We start from the raw sequence: 19,617 nt of genomic DNA, 5'->3' as shown, positions 1-19,617 counted from the left end.
TTATGATACAGAATTGATTTTAACAAAATATTCAAGACATGAAAGAGCCTAAGCTTGATCCACCCCAACTGGTAAAACATTCAACTGATAACAACGATGGTGTTGAATGCAAAAGAAGACCTCATTAACGTAGAAACATCTAAAATCAACATTACAAAAAAGGATAAATGGTTGAACAATGAGATTAGATAACACAAAAATCCTCCAGTTCAGGGAAAGAATGGACATTTAGCTGCAATAATAATAAACTCATCACACTAAACACATCATCCATTTGCTGGAGCTACTCTTTTAAAGTCACGGGTTAGAAAAGAACATGAGTGTCAAAATCTGGAGAAAAGAGACCAAGACTCAATTACACCTTTTAGCATGTGCTTTATATGAGATGCAACATTTCACCATTTAAAATCTCACTTTCAAGGTTATTCCTAATGAGTGCTTTAAGTTCTACACTAGTTAGTGACCTCCAGCCACACTGAAATAGTTTTGAGAAAACAAGTTCAGAACTGGTGAGCAAAAATACTCCAAGTGAAGTTCTGAAAGAAATTCATAACACAAGGTCAGTCCATAGATCATGACAACCTCTTTGCCTTTCTCTACGCTGATGTGTTGCAGATTAAGGACAGGCTGTGGATCTGGGGTCATTCAGCCCAGAGAAGAGAAGGCTCTGCGAAGAGCTAATAGTGGCCTTCCATTACTTGAAGGAGGCCTACAAGAAGGCTGCAGAGGGCTGTTTACAAAGGCCTGTAGTAATAGGATGAGGGGCAATGGTTTGAAATTAGAGAAGAAGAGACTTAAATCAGATATTAGGAACAAGTTCCTTACCATGAGGGTGATGGAACACTGCAACGGTTTGCCTGGGGAAGTAGTTGAGGCCTCATCCCTGAAGCTATTCAAGGTCAGGCTTGACAAGGCTCTAAGCAACCTGATCTAGCAGGAGATGTCCCTGCTCACTGCAGGGGGATTGACAAGAGGACCTTTGGAGGTCCCTTCCAACCCAAACCATTCTATGATTTTATGACAGCAAACCTAACTTTACTCTGGTTATACTGCAGAGTACCTTACACATGCCTTTATCCCAATTCCCCACAAGCTTAGGGAAACTATGCACAGCTCTTATTTCATCCAGCTCTGGGAACACAACTATTCCCTGCAGTGAAACATGGCTAAAGCTTAAGAAAGCATAACAACACTACCCTGAAATTTAAGGCATGAAGTGGAAAAGAAAATACACACAGCACCTGAACCACAGGGCAACCCTGCCATGGAAACAAAAGGCCCTCATCCAGCAAAGCACAGGTAATATTATTTTATGCTTGTGCCATGCACAGCAAATACCACAGATTCTTAATGAATAAGAAAGTCTAAAACCTTGGGTTTATTTTTTAACATATCCTTTCAAAAATAGCACCTCTTATTGTATCAGTTAAAAGGAAAGATGAATATGCAACATTTACTGAATCACTTCCCAGTCTTTATTAGCTGGCTGGCTCATTGTAACTCTCCTTGGCTTATGAGTTCTGAGAGAATCCCAGAACAGGTAGTGCAATTAACAACCAGGGAGATAAACACAAACAGCTCCATTCCACAGTTTCATGGGCTTAGTTTATTATACATTTTTATAGCAAGAGGCAGAACCAATAAATAACTCCATTAAAATCTCATTAGCTCTGATCAATGAGTATGGAAGAGAATACAAGAACAAAGCTGAATTTAATACATTAGTGAAGGAGAAACGGGGCCATTTTTTTTTCAGGGCTCAGGTAAAAATTGCCCTAAACTTTAACTAATCCACTCCATTATCTGCTGCAGAAGAAAGACAGACGAGGGTAAACACAAAAGAAATAATGCAACATTTGTTCAGATGATTTAGTACCAGATTAACCACTGTCTTCCCCAGAAAGAAATAAACCATCTCCACAACACAGCACTGAAGACTGCTTAATTTCTGTACTTCCTCATGAAAAGCCAGCTGCTAAAATAAAGAGTGCTCAGTAAATTCAAGGGATTTGATGCAATTGCAGGTAAGAATTCATTCTTTTCATTTCTCAGGAGGCTAGATTCTGATTTTTAGCCTAAATAACTTTAGTTTACATAGTTATATTACACATGTCTGTACTCTCTACTAATTATTTCCATTCTAATAACTCTAGGAAGCACCAGGCAACTTGGATTAAATTTAAGACCAACCTGAGTTTTGAAAAGATCTTTAAATTCCTACATATTTCCTGAAAATAAGCCAAGGTACAAATAACAAACACTAGGAGGAAAGGCCAGCAGAACACAGCTACCACATATTTGCTTGCTAGGAGGCCGCAGCAGGCACCAGCCGACCAACGCTAAAACCAGCTACTGCATATGCTGCTGCTTGCCTGCTAGAGGTGTCCAAGGATGTGGTGAAGAGATTAGGACACAAAGCTTGGGTTTGTAGGAAGTTTAAAGAAACTATTTTTTCCTCCCTCCCATGCAGGCAATCAGACAAAGTGGAGACTGGAAAAGAGTTCACTGCACGCCAAATCTCTATCTTAAATAAAGCAAAAGCACACTATAAAAAATGGAGCACTGGGTTCAAAAAGAAGTCTGGAAAATAGATCTCTATGTAAGCAAGATGTCACCACTTCAAACTGACAGAAGAGCAGAAATCCAGCATAAAGAGGCTACATTTGACAAGAAAACTCCACTACTTATCTTCAGGTGACAGAAAGCAGTCCTGCACCATAAAACAATGGCTGATGTGGAAGAATCCAGTGGGTTTAAGGGGAACATAAAATGCTTTCATCTTGGAATTCTGGCTTTCAAAGGGCATTAGATGAACTCTGAAACTGAAAGAGTGATACACATACACTGCATTTCAATTCAACTTGCAGTCTTGTAAACATGAACTGCTATATACCTAGCTTAAAGTACTACAGTTTGTTAACCATAAATCAAATATAAAACACAGCACCATCATTTCAATTTAAGTGATTTCTTTTATGTTAATAAGTTGGAATATTTCAAGTGACTTTCCCTCCATATTTATTCTGAAATTCCACAGAGCTTCTTTCATAGTGAATCTAAATACTGCATGAGCTGAAACTTCACAGTTATAAATATTTAAAAAACAAAAAAAAAAAAAAAAGATGAAGCTTTCCAATAGAACATCTTACTTTCATTACTTGGTCTTCTTGATAAGTTGAAACCAAACATACCACAGACAGCTTACTTATAGAGATGATACTATGAAAATATTCGTAAGAGAAAACAGACTGAGAATTAATATTGGACTATAAAAGGAAGCTGCACAGTATTTAGATGTTTTAACTGAGTTTAGAAGCAGCTTGGTGTTGCCAAAATAGTTTCAGTAAGTTGCAGCCAGTCTAAACATCTAACAAAGGCAAGTTTTGAGTTATATATGACAAATACAAACAATGAAAGATGAATAGATAACTTGCCACAAAACATGCATAGAAAGGAGCAGATTTTGTAATGTGAAAATACTGGCTGTACTATAGCAATGGAACACCCCCAACTGTGCTCCACTACCTACATCTCCCTCAAATTTCTTAACTGCCATTACCTAGAACTTGGTCTTCACCCTCATTGCTGGCACCTAGAAGATAGCACTCCCCAAACTGTGTTAGGAGTCCACATGGGTTTCCAATGACTTCAGAGACAGAAATTCCACCTCTCTGGGCAGCCTGTTCCAGTGTTCCACCACCTTCAAAGTAAAGATGTCCCTCCTCACGCTTAGATGGAACTTCCTACATTCAAGTTTGTGCCCATTACCTCTTGTCATGTCACTGGGCACGACTGAAAAAAAAAAAAACAAACCAGGCCCCATCCTCTCAACATCCACCCTTTAAGTATTTGTAAGCATTGATAAATTCCCTTTCAGTCTTCTCCAGGCTCAAAAGCCCTAAGTCCCTCAGCCCGTCTTCAGAAGAGGTTTTCTAGCCCTCTCATCATCTTCATAGCCCTTTGCAGCACCCTCTCAAGCTGTTTCCCAGCAAGCAACACAAGTCCTAGTGAGGTTGACCAGAGTTTTAACTTTGACACTGCTTCATCACTTCTGATTGACACCTTTAACACTTGAAGGGAAAAGACCACCTGTAGCCTTCCCACTCACAGTCCATTCTCAACTCAATCTAAACATAAAAAGACACTAAATCTCAGCATCTTGCAGATTTCTGCCAGGAAAGCAGATTTTCACTGAACTGCCTGCTCCCATCATCTCTTCCCCAATCTTGTAGTGTTTGTAGGGCACCTAGTATCAGATGCTCCAGAGCATGATGCCTCTTATGAATAACAGCAACTAACAGCAATAATAACACTAGCACTCCCCACAGAACTGGCTCTAGAGCTGGCTTCCTGACCACGACAAGGAAACTTGCAGACCATGCCAGCTGAGTCATGCAGCTGGCCCACAGTGTCCAGCTCTTCCAAGGAGTGCCCAAGGAATAGTGGAGGGTGTGCATTAGCCCATAGCCTAAACTATCAACTCATCCAATGTGTTTTCTGTTTCTGCTTCTGTTATCTTGAAGTTTATGGGGCAGGTGGAAAAGACCAAGCTAGGTACTGACAGGGCTGGAAACAAAACAGGGATACACTACCAGCCTGCAGATCAGCGTCTCACTTTGATCACAGCTGCACACTCCACCTGCTTACAAGCTCATCCTTCCCCTAGTCAAAACAGAAGAGGAGTCAGCTGAGGCATGCTGACTGAAAAGACATGACACAGATCACTGACCCTTCTGTAGGCAGATAGGAACTGCCTCCCAACGACTTGGGAAAATCAAAGCAGTAGCCTGAGGGGAGGCAGGAGAAATGGCTTTCTTCTTTGCTTTCTCTACCCACAGCAAGGTGCATTCAGACACAGCCTGAAGGAGTATGAGCTATAGAAAAGTGATGGAATAAATAAAAAGAAAACAACAGAGGGAAGGAGAGGAAAAACATCAAAGGAAACTGCAGCTAGCAGCTGAGAGGAGAGATTAAATCCCTTGTTAAAGATCCATGTTTTACAGGGCCTGCTAAAACATATATAAAGGGGAGTTTCTGGTGTTATATCCACCTGTCTTTCACCTTTTTCAGCCCTCAGGGCAAACAGTGTCTTGCTTTAAGCCTCTTAAGTCAGTATATTACATTACTTGAGTATTGTTATTTACAATGTGCTCTCTGTTCACCTACTGCTTTACAGACAATTGAAGTGACAGCTCAGGTCTTAAATAAGATGCAACACTTAATGAGAGGCACAGCAGCTTGAGATGACAGTAAACAAAAAGAAACTGTATTAAAAACATGCATCAAAACAGTGAAAGAGGAGACATATATAATGTGCTAGCAAATTATTAGTTTTAAATCAAAGAACTGTGATCTAAGGATTAAGAGCAGATGACTTGGGATGAAAATAAATCTGGGTTCTCTACCAAATTCAGGCACCACCAGTCAATGTACTCTTTGATAAATTGGTAAACCCTTATCTAAGTTTTAAGGAAAATGATAGCATCTCCTCCTGTAAGATTGGAAAAGGCTGTTTTAGTAGCATAATAAATTGCACAGAATCTCAAATCCTTTCTACACCAGGCCCTATAGCTAGTGTTTGAAGTATGAGGTATTTTTTTTGAGCTCTGTTATTTTGATGGAAACAAGTAAGACAGAAGAGAATTACCCAACAACCTAGGGAGAATGAGCCAACTCATAATTACTCTTCACTAGAAGAATGTGAAAATGTATTGCTGGTTGATTTTTTTCCTGTTGAACTAGATGGATTTTATTTGTAATTCTTCTTTGTTATACTACACAATGGCTAAACCCCCAAATCTCTGTCCTATCATACTTGAAGACAAGTCCAAATCCATCTTCAACTTTCTTACCAATCAACTACTGAGTTCATTCAATGTCTCACCGTAACATAGGTCATTCAGAAATGGACAGTCACAGAACCTCTTTTCCCCTAATTCTCTCCATTTTTCAACATCTTTTGAACAGACATTAGAATTAGTCTGTGCTTTAGCACAGGCTCACAAATGATGCATTCTGAGGTCATGACACTTCCTTCTCCTAAGTGACAGCACTTTGCTTCTTCAGCTGGAGACTGTACTCACCCTCTTGCCTCAGAGATGAGTAGGTGCTCAGGTTCACACTATTCTCAAGCACAACCCAACCTATTTTTCTGGAACAGCTGCCCTCAACTATCTTACATGCTCCAATCCGTAACTATGATCTACAATCTTTTACTGTGAACATGCCATCTTATACTTGATTGTACTAAAATGCACCTTATTCAGGTAAGTAGCTACTGCCAATCTAGGTCAGTTTCTGCAATTCATTTTCTACATTTAAATGAGTAACACTTAACGTCACCAAAACATTTTATCTGAAAAGACTGGTAGTTTATTCTTACAGATTGTTAAACACCCTGAGACTAAACTTCTGAAAACAATGGATGATCTTAATTTTAAAAAGCAATAAAAACTTATTCTGTGTTTTCTCTGGTTGTTTTCAGGTTTTTGAGGGGGTTTAGGTTTTGTTGGTTGGTTGGTTGGGGTTTTTTGATTCTTATTTTTCTTTTCTGGAATACTGACACATAAGTAACTCCTGAGGTTGATGGTATGTAAACTGAAACAAGCATAAACTAAACTTCAAAAAGCCTGCAGAGAGATCATTTGAAGGGGCCACTCCCATTATTGGTAAAAGCTTGAAAACCAGCTGGGACATTTGAAAGTTAACACAGCACTTCAGGCCACCAAAGAAGTGAATGAAAGGCAAACCTAATGCAGCCTGATTACTCAAAGCAGTAAGCAAAGGCAGTGCTGCGTGCTGAACTAGCTGCCAGCAGTAGTAATACCAGATTGTAAAGCCTGCTAAGAAGGAATTACACTAATTGGGGATTGTAGTCATGAGCTACTCCAGCAAATCATCACAGGACAGTAAGGGGCAAGTAACCAGATAAAACACAGCTTTCTTCTTGTGTTGGTGGAAAAGGTATGATCACAGTGGCACCAAGATCTTTCCATGGATCCCTTCTACTTGGTATGGCTCTTCCTAAGCTGAAAGAGCAAAGCTTGTAAATTAAAAAAAAAAAAAAATCTTCAAAATCCAACAAATTGGTTTGTTTTCCACAGAGTGGAAAGCAGAGAATTAAGTGGCCTCAGTGTATCCACAAGAACAATGCTATTAAAGAAGCATAGTGAAAAATTTAATCCTCTAAGCACAAAATAGATCAAAATAAGGCATATTGCAACAGTGGCAATGGAGCTGTTAAACTGATAAAGAACATAACTGGCTACACCAGAACACAGACTAAAAGTACATGTTAATAGCAAGGCTGCTTTCAAAGCAGCTACATGAAAGCAATTTGGCTTTTCTCTTCAGCATCTACTTTGAATACTGGAGTTTTATCAAACCTGGCATTACTGCAGCCATCACTAAGTTAGGGTTAACATGGGCAGAAATGAAGGTAAAGTAAAACCTGAACTACAGCCAAAGCAGAGCACAGTCGACCCTGAAACTGTAATGCACACAAAATACAATACTATGAGGTGCAGTCTTCCTAAGGGCTGAACTGTATGAAGTGCTTTACACATGCTGTACAAATCAGTTTAATTCTACAGAGCCAAGAAGCAGGATTTTCATCCAGAATATATTACTGCTGGTGCCTTTGTTCTTCTGAATCATGCTTGCTGCATCCAAGAGGTTAACAGCTGAAAATTAGCATACTCCTCTAACATTTGAGAATGCTTTCAAGCACTGATTAGTTTTCCTGTTCATACACTCCTTCTTCTCCTCATCAGAGGCAAAAAAATTCAATAAACTAACATGTTAGTAGTACAGAATTTGAAAACCTTTTAGGTTTTCCTGAAGCCTCCTGTCTGAATTTAGTATTTTCATGGTAGAGGTGCACAGCCAGCAAGAGTTACCCTGTTCACCCCTCATTTAGCAGTAGTCCTGAGTTTGGATACCAGTTAAGTTATTCCTAGGAACATGAAAATGCCATGAAGAGTGAATAAGACTTTGTGAGTATCAACTCTACAAGAAGCTTAGAAAAAAAAAAAACAAAAAAGACCAAAAGATTTTTAAAAGGCTGGTTTTCCTCCATTCAAGTATTTTATGGTTTAGGGTTTTGTAAAGCTCAAAATAAACAATATAACAAAAAAAAAAAAAAAAAAAAAAAAAGAAGCCAAGAAGAACCAGCTGCATAAATGGCACAAGCAAAATACTTTCATAGGCTCATAGAACGGTTTCGTTTGGAAGGGACCATAAAGATCATCTATTTCCAACCCCACTGCCATGGGCAGCGACACCTCCCACTAGACCAGGTTGCTCAAGGCCTCAAACACCTGGGCCTTGAACACCTCCAGGGAGGGAGCAACCACAACCTCCCTGGGCAACCTGTTCCAGTGTCTCACCACCCTCACCATAAAGAATTTCTTTCTAATCTCCAGTCTAAATCTGCCCTCCTCAAGCTTCAATCCATCCCCTCTCATCCTATCACTACAAGCCTTTTTAATAAGTCCCTTCCCAGCTTTCTTTTTGACCCCTTCAGGCACTGGAAGCCTGCTCTAAGATGTCCCCAGAGCCTTCTTTTCTCTCAGCTGAAGAGCCCCAACTCTCTCAGCCTGTCTCAACAGAGGAGGTTCTCCAACCTTCTGATCATCTTTTTGGCCCTCCTCTGGACCCACCCCAGCTGTTCCATGTCCCTCATATATGGAGGCAGCATACCCAGACACAGTATGCCACATGGGGTCTCACGAGAGCAGAGCAGAGGGGCAGAATCACCTCCCTTGTCCTGCTGGTCACACTTCTTTGGATGTATCCCAGGACATGGCTGCCTTTTGGGCTTCCATTAACCATGTGGGGTTTTTCATCAACCAGCACTCCCCAAATCTTTCTCCTCAAGACTGCTCTTGAGCCATTCTTTCCCCAGCCTATATTTGTGCTTTCTACATACTGTGAAGCACTTGGAAAAGTTTTCCACATCTTAGCAAATAACCAGAGCAGATTTCCTAATTTTGCAGCTAAATGATCTGTTTCACCAATAATTTTTACACACAACTGGAATGTATGTTAAAATCATATTTACCTTTCTCTGAATATCATACTATTTGACTACAGACCCTTAAAGATGTTCTATCTTAGATATTATTTTCCCCAAAGCTAACAAAAGCTGAAGGCAATTCTTTCAGGAAGGCTGTTCTCAAATGGTTTTTGCCCTACAAACAAGCACAGCACCAGGGATGGGTGAGCTCTTATGTGTAACAAGATACATGGGAAATAAATAAGATGCTCTACAGAGGAGAACACTTCATGGAAATTAGTAACAGATCTACAGAGCTATGCAAACACATGAACTGAAGAGAGGCTTCTGAAGATGCAGTGTGGTAGAGGGTATTTAATTGGGCACAACAGCAGTCAAACCATCAGCACCACTCAGACTGTCAAATGTAAGCTTTGACAAAATGACAGTAGGCTGTTCTAAACACTCAAACCTGGTCTTTTTTGCAAATATAAAGACATGCTAACTTGTAGAATAGATTTTTTTTTTTAAGTTAGTTAAAGCCAAGAAAGAGATCAGAATGAATATAAAGAAAACTTCCCTCTACCAAACTGTAACCAATGCAACTACAATGCTGAAAGGTTGGATTCCTTACATTGTGCAGTTTACAATCCCATATGACACAGGCTGTAGAATTCCTACATCTCATGGATCTTACTCTTTTCCTGAAAGACTTGGGCTCTTGAAATCCTTTTCAAAATCAAGGCCCACATTACACCATATTGATTACAACAGTAATTCAGAAAACCTAGAGAAAAGAAAAGGGGGGGGAGGAAGGGGGAGGCTGAACAATCAGAGTCAGTCTCATCACCTCAATGACATGCTGTGAATGTAATTAATCCTACATTTATTTAGAGAGCTTCACACCCTACACATAAAGGAGCAATTCCCTGCTGGCTTCAGACTAGGTAATTATGTTGTAACAAGGACTAGGTTTCCATTGTAACAAAAGAGATGAAAAGGAACACAGCCCTATGAAGCCAGCCTATCTTTTAGGGTATGTCTCACCCGCAAAGCAAGAGAAGCAAATATGCTTAGGAAAATCTGAATTAGCAGCTTCTGCAAAGAGTGTATGACTGCCACCAGCAATCCTGGTTTTCACTTTAAAGCAAATAGTCCATGCTTGAACTAGCATGTTACACCTACACCTACATTCACCTTAGGTTGCAAAGCAGACTTTTATACATGAAGGTGCAAGTACAGAGCTCACAGACATTAAAGCAGCCTATTCTCCGATATCCCAAATCAAGTTGCAGATACAGTTCCACAGGACACACTGAGGCAACTTAAGAGCTCATCTCTTTAACACACAGCTCTCCTTCAGTGCTTGATTTGAAGCCACTGCAACACCAACACAAATGACAACATGATTGTTTTTTGCAATTGAACAGATTGTGAATAAAAGGTGAGATGGTTAAAGAGTAGAAAAATAGCAATAATGAAAAATATAATACAAGTACCCAGGAATCAAACATCCTTCTCCTGCATTCATCACACTCATAAAACTTTGAGAAGTAAACAACAATACAACTGTGCAAAAGCAAGTGTATGAACCCCTGGAGAACAGCCAGGAACACAAACAGCTTCACCTCCAACCAGGAACACAGAAAATAGACATTTACTGATACCACAGTGGTACAGGTTTAAAACTAAACATGTATGGAAAAGTTAGGTAAAAATATCCTATATCATATGGGTTCAGCTGTTCTCTTCTGCACGGATGCAGAACAGCACATACTTAACTTCCTGCCTGCACAAGAACTCACAGGACCTCGTGCGCCCTTCCACCTAAACCATGTGTTATGGCCAGCAGCCGAGCAGCCAAGCTGCCAGAAGGGATGTTGGCCACTGCCAGAACAGTGGCCAACAAAAAGCTATGTGAATGGAGGCTGGCACAAAGGGGAGTACAAAACACTGGAGAAAGACATCAGACTACACAAAGGAACCTCAGCAGAGCGAGAGTCAGTGGGTAAGCTACTCTGACTTCTATAAAGACACAGCTCCTATGGGGTGGTCATGGGCACAACTCCTCTGGCAGAAGGGAAAAAGCTCTCTTGTAACAAACCCACATCTAGATTGCTCTGCTCCTAGCAGAAGACCACTGGTTTCCCCACACCTGTTCCTCCTCTCCCTCATCTTCGTCTGCTTCAAGTAAGGTGTGAAAGACAGAGAAAAACCTCAGACTTATAATGTAAATTCAGTCCTAACTTCACCTGAGAGAGGCTGCCATATGTATCATAGTGGTTTGTAAAAGCTCTGACCTAAAGAAGAAAAGTATGCAAAGCAGACAAATTAAATTTAGTTTTATTATGGAAATGAAAGTAATAATAGAAGTGACAGCAGGGTGGATGATAAGCTCACTTAGCAGGGGGATCAAATGAAGTGATGACATCTCATTATGACCTCAGGGGTTAAAGACGCAATTTTCCATCTGGCTGCATCTGGCTTTCCAACATAAATGTTGACACCACCTGCTGAGATTTACTACAAGCTGCCTCCATAGGTCTTTGTCTAGCTTTTGTTACCCAGGTTAGCATGTACTTTTCCCTCTTTTCTGGCAAGTTTTGCTGAGCAACATGCTCCCTTTCTTCAAAACCTAACGAGCAGTTAAAAGGATCTTACGTGTCACTTTATATGACTAATCAAATTATTAATAGTAACTTCACAGGCAGCTCAAAGAGAGATACTATAGAAACCTAGAAAGCAGGTAAAACTAGCTTTAAGGTTGCAGACAGGAAGACAAAAATTTGGTTACATTTGCTACTATCTTGCACTGCCTAAGACTTCTAGGAATCTACTTTTCTCTTAGTAACAGGTTCCTGAATGAAAGCACTTTTCTAAAAAAGCCTAAACTACACTAAAATTAAAAAGTGCTTAGAATTAAAGAACTAGCTTGTACTCATCATACTGATCATACCCAACTGACTATTAGCCACCTGCATGCATTTCAGTCAGCAGCTTCATCATTTCCAATTGCAGATACATTGTGCTTAAAATAAATCATCTTTTGCCAGCCCAGTGACACATTCGCTTATTCATCTGATTTAGCCAGAGCTAAATTATGATCTCAAACCAAATTTGCAATCAGCTATTGACAAACTGTTGGCTAAAAGGTTTTTGTTCCACCATATTGAGTAGTTAAAAGCCAGTACCTACCAGTGGTGTTCATCTCCTGGAGGCTTACTCTGGAATACAATGGTATGTTTGATACATCCTTTATGGTTTTGTCTGTGCCAAACTTTTTTTTTTAGTCTAAACCTACAACTCCCAGGCTTTTCTCTGCCAGTACAGGTGAGCTAAAAAGCTTCCTTCCCACTGATTTTAAAAGCGCTTTATTTTTTCAGTAAAGAGAACCTGCAGAGAGTTTTAACTGCTCAAAGACCCCAGCCTCTATTAGGACTTGGTCACACACCAGCGAAAGAGGGGAAGAAAAGAAAAACCCTTCACAGATTTTGAGAGTGCCCTGGGACTAAGCTATGAAATGACAGGAGAAAATGTAGACAAAAAAAGTTAATGAAGTTCACACAGAGCAAAGAACATCCAAGAAACAAAACAGAGGCAGTATCCAGACTGATCAGACACAAATAACTCGATTGAAAGACCACCACGAAAATGCCTGTAAACACCCTCCTCCCCTCCCAAAACTCTTTCACCACTAAGGCAATTACCAGAGGGATGCCATAGAATCATAGCATTGTTTTGGTTGGAAAATTCCTTTAAGATCATTGAGTCCAACCATTCTTTAACTATCGAGCCTGGTGCTAAACAATGTTCCTCAGCAACACACCTCAGCATCTTATAAACATCTCCAGGAATGGGGATTTAACCACCTATCTGGGCAGCCTATTCCAAATGTTTGAGAACCCTTTCAATGCAGAGGTTTCTTCTAATATCCAACCTAAACCTCCCCTGCAACTTGAGGCCATTTCCTCTCATGCTATCACTTGTTACTAGGTAGTGCTCTACAACCTCCTATCAGGCAGGTATCATAACCTTCCTCCTCTGGAATGGATGATGTACCATGCTCCACTCCAGATGCCTTGCTCGCCTTGGGGAGCTGGGAACCCTTGTCCTTAGCAGACAAATCATCACCCATTTCTCATTCTGTTGACGTGTTTTCTGAATGACAAGCAAGCTTTGTTGTTCCCTTCAAGGTAAGCCACATATTCCTGCTCACTTTGCACATCCCTAACTTCAAGAACATCCTTCACTGCTAAACTGAACACAAATGACTTAAGCATATAGTTAAATGCTTTCCTGATTCAGACCCTAAAAATAGGAATGGTTTCTGCAGTTCCTCTTTCTCTTGTTCTCCTAATGACAGACAACTATTGTGCCATGTCATTACGACAATAAGATAGCTTAATTGCCCTCTTTCCAGAAGCTGTCAGTTCTGCTTAACTGGTACATAATGTATGCATCTGGGAGTAAATGTGTTCATGTATCAGTCACTTATACCCACCATACATTCTCCTCTGCAGTGTTTAAAGAAAGCCTTGGGTTTTATGACTGACTTGCTAGACATTATATTCATTGATATGGGCAGCAGGGATATTACTGCCTTGTGAATCATTTCTTTGTGAAAGATGCATGAAATAACTTTTCCTTTTTCACTTACTGCACTTTTTCAACCTGAACATGAATTTCCCCACACTTGTGTTTAAGGTGTGGCCAAAAAAGGCCTCCTCAAAACCAGTGATGTAAAATGAACTGGCTGTTCCTGTAACTAATCAGAACTGATGAATCAAAACATTTGGAGACATCTACAGCTGCTTTAGAAGTTTTGTGCATTGTCATCTCTGGGAACATAGCTATTGAAAGCACACAAAGAAGAAGAATTAACAATCTCTGCAATATGTAATAAGGAGCTATGAACTGAGGGCCTTTAATTCTCCAAGGAGTAGTGGCAAGATCACACCTAAATATACAACCTAAGCAAGTTGGCTCAATTATTTTTCATATTCTCCTTTCTGATCATGATTATTACCAAGCTCCCTCTGTATCCCCTCACTGCCTCTTGTCTTGTGCACTTTTTTCCTCCCACAGTCACTCATTAAACCATCATAAAATGGCTTATATTGGGAGGGACCTTTGAGATCATCTACTCTAACCTCCCTGCCATGGCCAGAGACACCTCTCAACTAGACTCAGCTGCTCAAGGCCTCACCCAACCTGGCCTTGAACACTTCCAGGGAGGAGGCATCCACAACCTCCCTGGGCAACCTATTCCAGTCTCACCACCCCTCATACTGAAGAGCTTCTTCCTAAGATCCAGTCTAAACCTAGTCTCCCTCAGCTTCAAACCATTCCCCCTTGTCCTATTGCTCGACACCCTTATGAAAAGTCCCTCTCCAGCCTTCCTGTCGAATCCCTTCAGGTATTGGAAGGCAGCTCTAAGGTCCCCCCCCGGGAGTCTTCTCTTCTCTAAGCTGAATAACCCCAGCTCCCCCAGCCTGTCCTCACAGCAAACTGTGAACTGGAATGAAAACACAATTATTAACCACTGGTTTATGAGTCTAGATATTGCTGTCTTAACAAATATGACAATGGCATTTCTGTGTTTGTATAGGTAATGCCTTCCTTTTCAGAGAAACATTACTTGCAGCTTTTAGGTGCCTTCAGAGAAGGCTGCAAAGACAAAAAGGGAGGGAGAAAAAAAAGCTACATGAAAACAGAATATATCTGGCAGGAACAATATGAAGCTTAGTAAGGTTTTAACATGCAGATTTCTGTGTTCATTTAATCAATTTCTCACCATTTTCCTACTAATGTTTTTTTTTTTTTCCTAAACCATTAAGGCATGCTGCACTTCCAACCTTTCTGGTTGCAAAGCTCCCAGTACTGGAAATTAGCAAAGCCATGCTGACAACCACTGAAAAAGCCCAGGTGAGACACAAGTGCTGAAGAAGAGTGACTTTGTCTGGAAGTGGCAGAGTGACTGCTTTCTCTCAAGCGAAGTGGAAGCCAAAGCACGTTGCCAGGGAAAGAGCTGGCAAGCAACCACAGGGCAAGAGTGCACAGCACACAGAGATTTGTGACACTTATTTTGCTGTTAATAATCAATTGGTACAACTGCTACAGTCTATAAATCAGCTGCTTCATGCAGATGTAAATGGTTTGTGTGTGCATCCCACCAGAATTGGAAGTTATCAGTTCTAGAGGAAGTTATAAATTTAAACCTGAACTAGTTGTTTCCATCCTTTTTTCCTAATGTTACATAAGTGTTATATAAACATCTCTCTTCCTAAGATCACAATAGAATCAAAATGCCCCAGGAGCTGTTTTTTCCCCCCCAAAATCATTAAAACACAAAATCCTTAATATTAACAAAATCCCCACATTTTTATTTAAAATTCAATTTCTCATTCCTTCCCACAATGAAGTCAATACACTAAAAAGAAATGCACTGAAAGTCTTTATTTACATAGTTAAGAACAGCTGGATAGCCAAGGTTGCCAAATGAAAGACTGATCACATTACTATTTATAGGAGAGAGCATTTCTTTTGATTTTACTGAATCTTATTCACAGATGAAATATGGTAAAAACATTTCCCACATCAAGAATTACTTCAGAACTTACTTGGTTTTTTGAATCCAGATGCAGTAGTCTGTAATGAAGAGATCATTAAGGATGTAGGCAGGGTCATTCTCCCTAAAAATCTTGTGAATGTCCAGCAGGCACTTCAAAACTGCAGCTTTTCCTGGGAAGAGATTTTTACTTTTGTAATTCACTAGAAACCATACCAGGTAATCTTCACCATCTTCTCACCTTTGAGGCTTTAATAACCATGCTATCTACAACCATCTTGCAACTTGAAGTTGATTCATAGTCTCAGAACAGCAGTAATATGACTATGCCTTTCAGTACCCACATCTGTGTGGATGTGGAGCCTCTGAATTCAGCAGGAATCTCTCTGCAAGACCAAAGCCTCAAGGCATAGTCATGCGTGTAATTCTCTACAGCTGAAGAATCCCCCTCCCCCAGTTTTGCCACTTCTCTGAGCTGTGCTGGCCCAAACTTAAGCACTAAATATTAAAAATAAATTTTAAAAAAAATTAAAGGGCAAGCTGAAAAGTAACTGACAAATAACCAAAAGTTATGCTCCATCATTTATCTGAAGAGAAAAGCTGTTTCTTTGCCTACACAAATACCTGTGTTGGGAAATGATAAGGTTGAGAATATTGCCCACAGCACGTTCAAGCACACAGGAGCCCCAGCAGTTGTGCAAGCCAGTGTGAGTGATACCATCACCTCTGACCATTGCTTTGAAGTCAGCAGAACTTTTCCTACCTCTTTCAGTTACAGAGTAATTTGGCAAAATGAGCCTCCAGAAAGAAAATTTCCCTTTGGGTTGAAAAAGGTGCCATTTGACATACAGCTGATCAATTCAGATTGCATTTGGGTTGGAAGGGACCCTCAAAGGTCACCTTGTCCAACCCCCTCCAGTGAGCAGCAACACCTCCAACTTAGTCAGGCTACCCAGGACCACATCAAGGCCAATCTGGAATGTCTCCAGGGATGGGGCCTCAAATCACAACTCTGGGCAGCCTGTTCTAGTCTTTTACCACCCTCATCATAAAGAACTTCCTCCTTATGTCCAACCTAAATCTACCTTTTTCCAGCTTAAAACCATTGCCCCTCATCCTATCACTACAAGCCCTTCTAAACAGTCCTTCCCCAGCCTTCCTGTAGGTCCCCTTCAGATACTGAAGTATAGCTATATGGTCGCCTCTTCTCCAGGCTGAACAGCCCCAATTCTTTCAGCCTGTTCCCACAGCAAAGGTGCTCCAGCCCGATGATCATCTTTGTAGCCTTCCTCTGCACCTGCTCCAGCAAGTCCACGTCTCTCTTGTGTTGGGGGCTCCATAGCTGGACACAGCACTGCAGGTGAGCTCTCACCAGAGCAGAGTGGCAGAATCACCTCTCTGAACCTGCTGGCCATGCTGCTTTTGATGCAGCCCATGATGCCCTTGGCCTTCTGGGCTGCAAGTGCACATTGTTGGCACATGTCCAGCTTCTCATCCACCATAACTCCCAAGTCCTGTTCTGCAGGGCTGCTCTCAATTTCATCATTCCCCAGCCTGCCCTGATGTCTGGGATTGCCCTGACCTAGGTGGAGAACCTTGAATTTTGTCTTACTGAACCTCAGGAGATTCTCTTCAGCTAACCTCTCCAGCCTGTCCAGGTCCCTCTGGTTGGCATCCCATCCTTCAGACATCAACCACACCATTCAGCTTGGTATCATCTGCAAACTTGCTGAGGGTTCACTCAATTATGCTGTTTACCATTGATGAAGGCATTGAACAGCACTGGTCCCAATACAGATCCTTGAGAGACACCACTTGTCACTTGTCTCCACCTGGACATTGAGGCATTGATCACAACCCTTTGGCTGCAGTAAAAGATTAAAACCTTGAATATTCATTTTCTCATTTCACATCCAGAAATGCTTCTGCAGTCAGTTAAATTTTCTTCATGTGCAACCATTGTTTATGAAGAAGAGAACTGATTCCTCTCAGTTTTCTGATGTAAGTTGCTAAAGGGTTAAGAGCTGGAACACTACAGAATTACTAATTATCATTTTCACTGTTTAATGGGGGGGGGGAGAGGGAGAAGAATCAAATGAAAACAGCCACTACTGCAAATGGAATCTAATAACCCTCTCCCAAGATGCTGGCTCCTCCTAGGCTATGAAACCTGAACATTGATGAAATTACATTTTAGAGATCTAAAATAAACCCAAAACCCAAAAAAGAGCAGAACTCCCCCTGCTGTTCAAGCACAACATTTAATTGTTTTAAAGTAATTCTGCCCTGAAGAAATACAGACCAGAGAGTGAAAAATTCAAGGATGTGGAAGATAGAAATAAGGAGAAGGAATGTGGAAAGTAAAAAGCCATGGTAAACAGAACTCCAAAAACTCACTTGTTTGGAAAAGACCAATTGAAGAGAAGCCAGGAAAGAAAATACAAAATCCCAGATATAACTGATGAACTTTTAGATTGCATCTCCAGCAACACTTGTCAAGCCAAGCTCATCAAACTTAACTATTTTGACTAAAAAGCAGTGTGCTCTTTTAAAAATAAATGCTACATTTTGCTAATTTTTTAAGATTCTAGCTGTCAAGCTGACAGCCTAAAACCTTTTACAACATCCACTGTTGTTACTCATCTGTCAGGTAACAATCGTAAATTTATAAAACTAATTCTCAATAAAAAGTAGTTCTTCCTAAATTAAAGTTTAAGATTAAAATAGCTTAATGAGCCTCTAAGTAGAGAGGTTGAAAACCCAGCCAGGCAATAAGCTAGAAAACCCTTTATACAGGCAAACACACAGAACACAGCAGATTACAAACTTCTGCTTTCAGACTACACATCCTAAACATGCACCCTATAAACAAGAAGTCCTTTACAAAACTGCATTTAACTCCTTACCACAGGAATTAAAAATAAAACAGCTGAAGATCAAGCCTTATTTAAACCTTAGTGTATGATATTCCCTAACACACAGATGATGATCCTTGGCCTGTTTCTGTGAGATCCCACACTGTAGGTTCTGTCTTTGGGTAACTAATTTCAGTCTTTAGTAGATATCTGGTCTTAACTTTCAGACTGTGGTTATGTATTCAGCAGTATTATTACTTACACTGCTTTAAGTACTCCTTGCTGCACTCCTTTGCCTCACCTTTCCACAGCTCCTTGTCATGTACCAGTGCAAGTACTTGTGAATCCATACAGAGAACTGGATCAAAGCACTGACAAAGCCAAAAGATGAACAAGCAAGAGGCTTTTTTGGCAGTTATGTCAGTGCAGCTCACTGAAAGGTTGTCTATTAAAGCAAAGCCAAAATGTGCTGCTTGCAAAAGTCATACTCCTTTTGTAGCCCTAGGACTGTCATTTCATTGTATAGTGGAGTTAAGACAGCCATAGAATAGAAGATAAAGACATGTCAAGGATAGCAAAGCTCCTTTTCTTCACATAGCTATGTACTAGACGGTGGAGCACCAAATCTAAGGAGTAATCCATTGTTTTTTCTGAGACAAAATTGGTTTCTTTCCACAGATTACTTTGAAAAAGGCTATTGTTTGATCCCAGCTCTGTATCTGCCATTTGATATAACAACCTATGATTTATATCTTCATTACTTTCTGCCAGCTTTCCTTCTTGCTTCCTATTTGGAAGCAAGGAAAAACCAGTAGTCCCATTCAATCTATTTTACATTATTTTTCCTACACATTTTATCTTTCTCCACATTTTCAAGGAGGAGAAGCATTCATCTAGAAAGATAAATTGAACTTCACTATCTCAATTAAAAGTGAGAACAAGAACATTCTTAAAAACAAGAAAAGATTTTTAAATTAAATAATCCTGGTAATAACTTACCCAGCTCAGCAAAAGTACTACCTGGTTTTAATGGACAATCATATCATCCTAAATCTATTGGTGTTAACTGCTGAACGGAAAGAAGTTAAGCATATTTTATGTCACAGAAAAGAGTACAAATAAGTTTTTGCTGTTAGCTCATAGATGTTAAGTTCTAAATCAGTATTCAGAGATTCATAGAATGGTTTAGTTTGGAAGGG

General features: G+C 40.3%; 1 protein-coding gene across 1 annotated transcript in view; it reads right to left on the bottom strand.

Moving 5' to 3' along the window:
• Window positions 1-19,617, bottom strand: part of SHQ1 (SHQ1, H/ACA ribonucleoprotein assembly factor) — a 53,494-nt gene that overhangs the window by 8,212 nt on the left and 25,665 nt on the right. Inside the window, exon 10 of the mRNA XM_054387336.1 lies at window positions 15,616-15,736. Coding sequence (XP_054243311.1) covers window positions 15,616-15,736 — 121 coding nt within the window. The remainder of the gene's footprint in view (window positions 1-15,615; window positions 15,737-19,617) is intronic.

Source organism: Indicator indicator, chromosome 15 (assembly GCF_027791375.1).
Source record: "Indicator indicator isolate 239-I01 chromosome 15, UM_Iind_1.1, whole genome shotgun sequence".
NCBI lineage: Eukaryota > Metazoa > Chordata > Aves > Piciformes > Indicatoridae > Indicator > Indicator indicator.
This window is presented reverse-complemented; position numbering and strand designations above follow the sequence as displayed.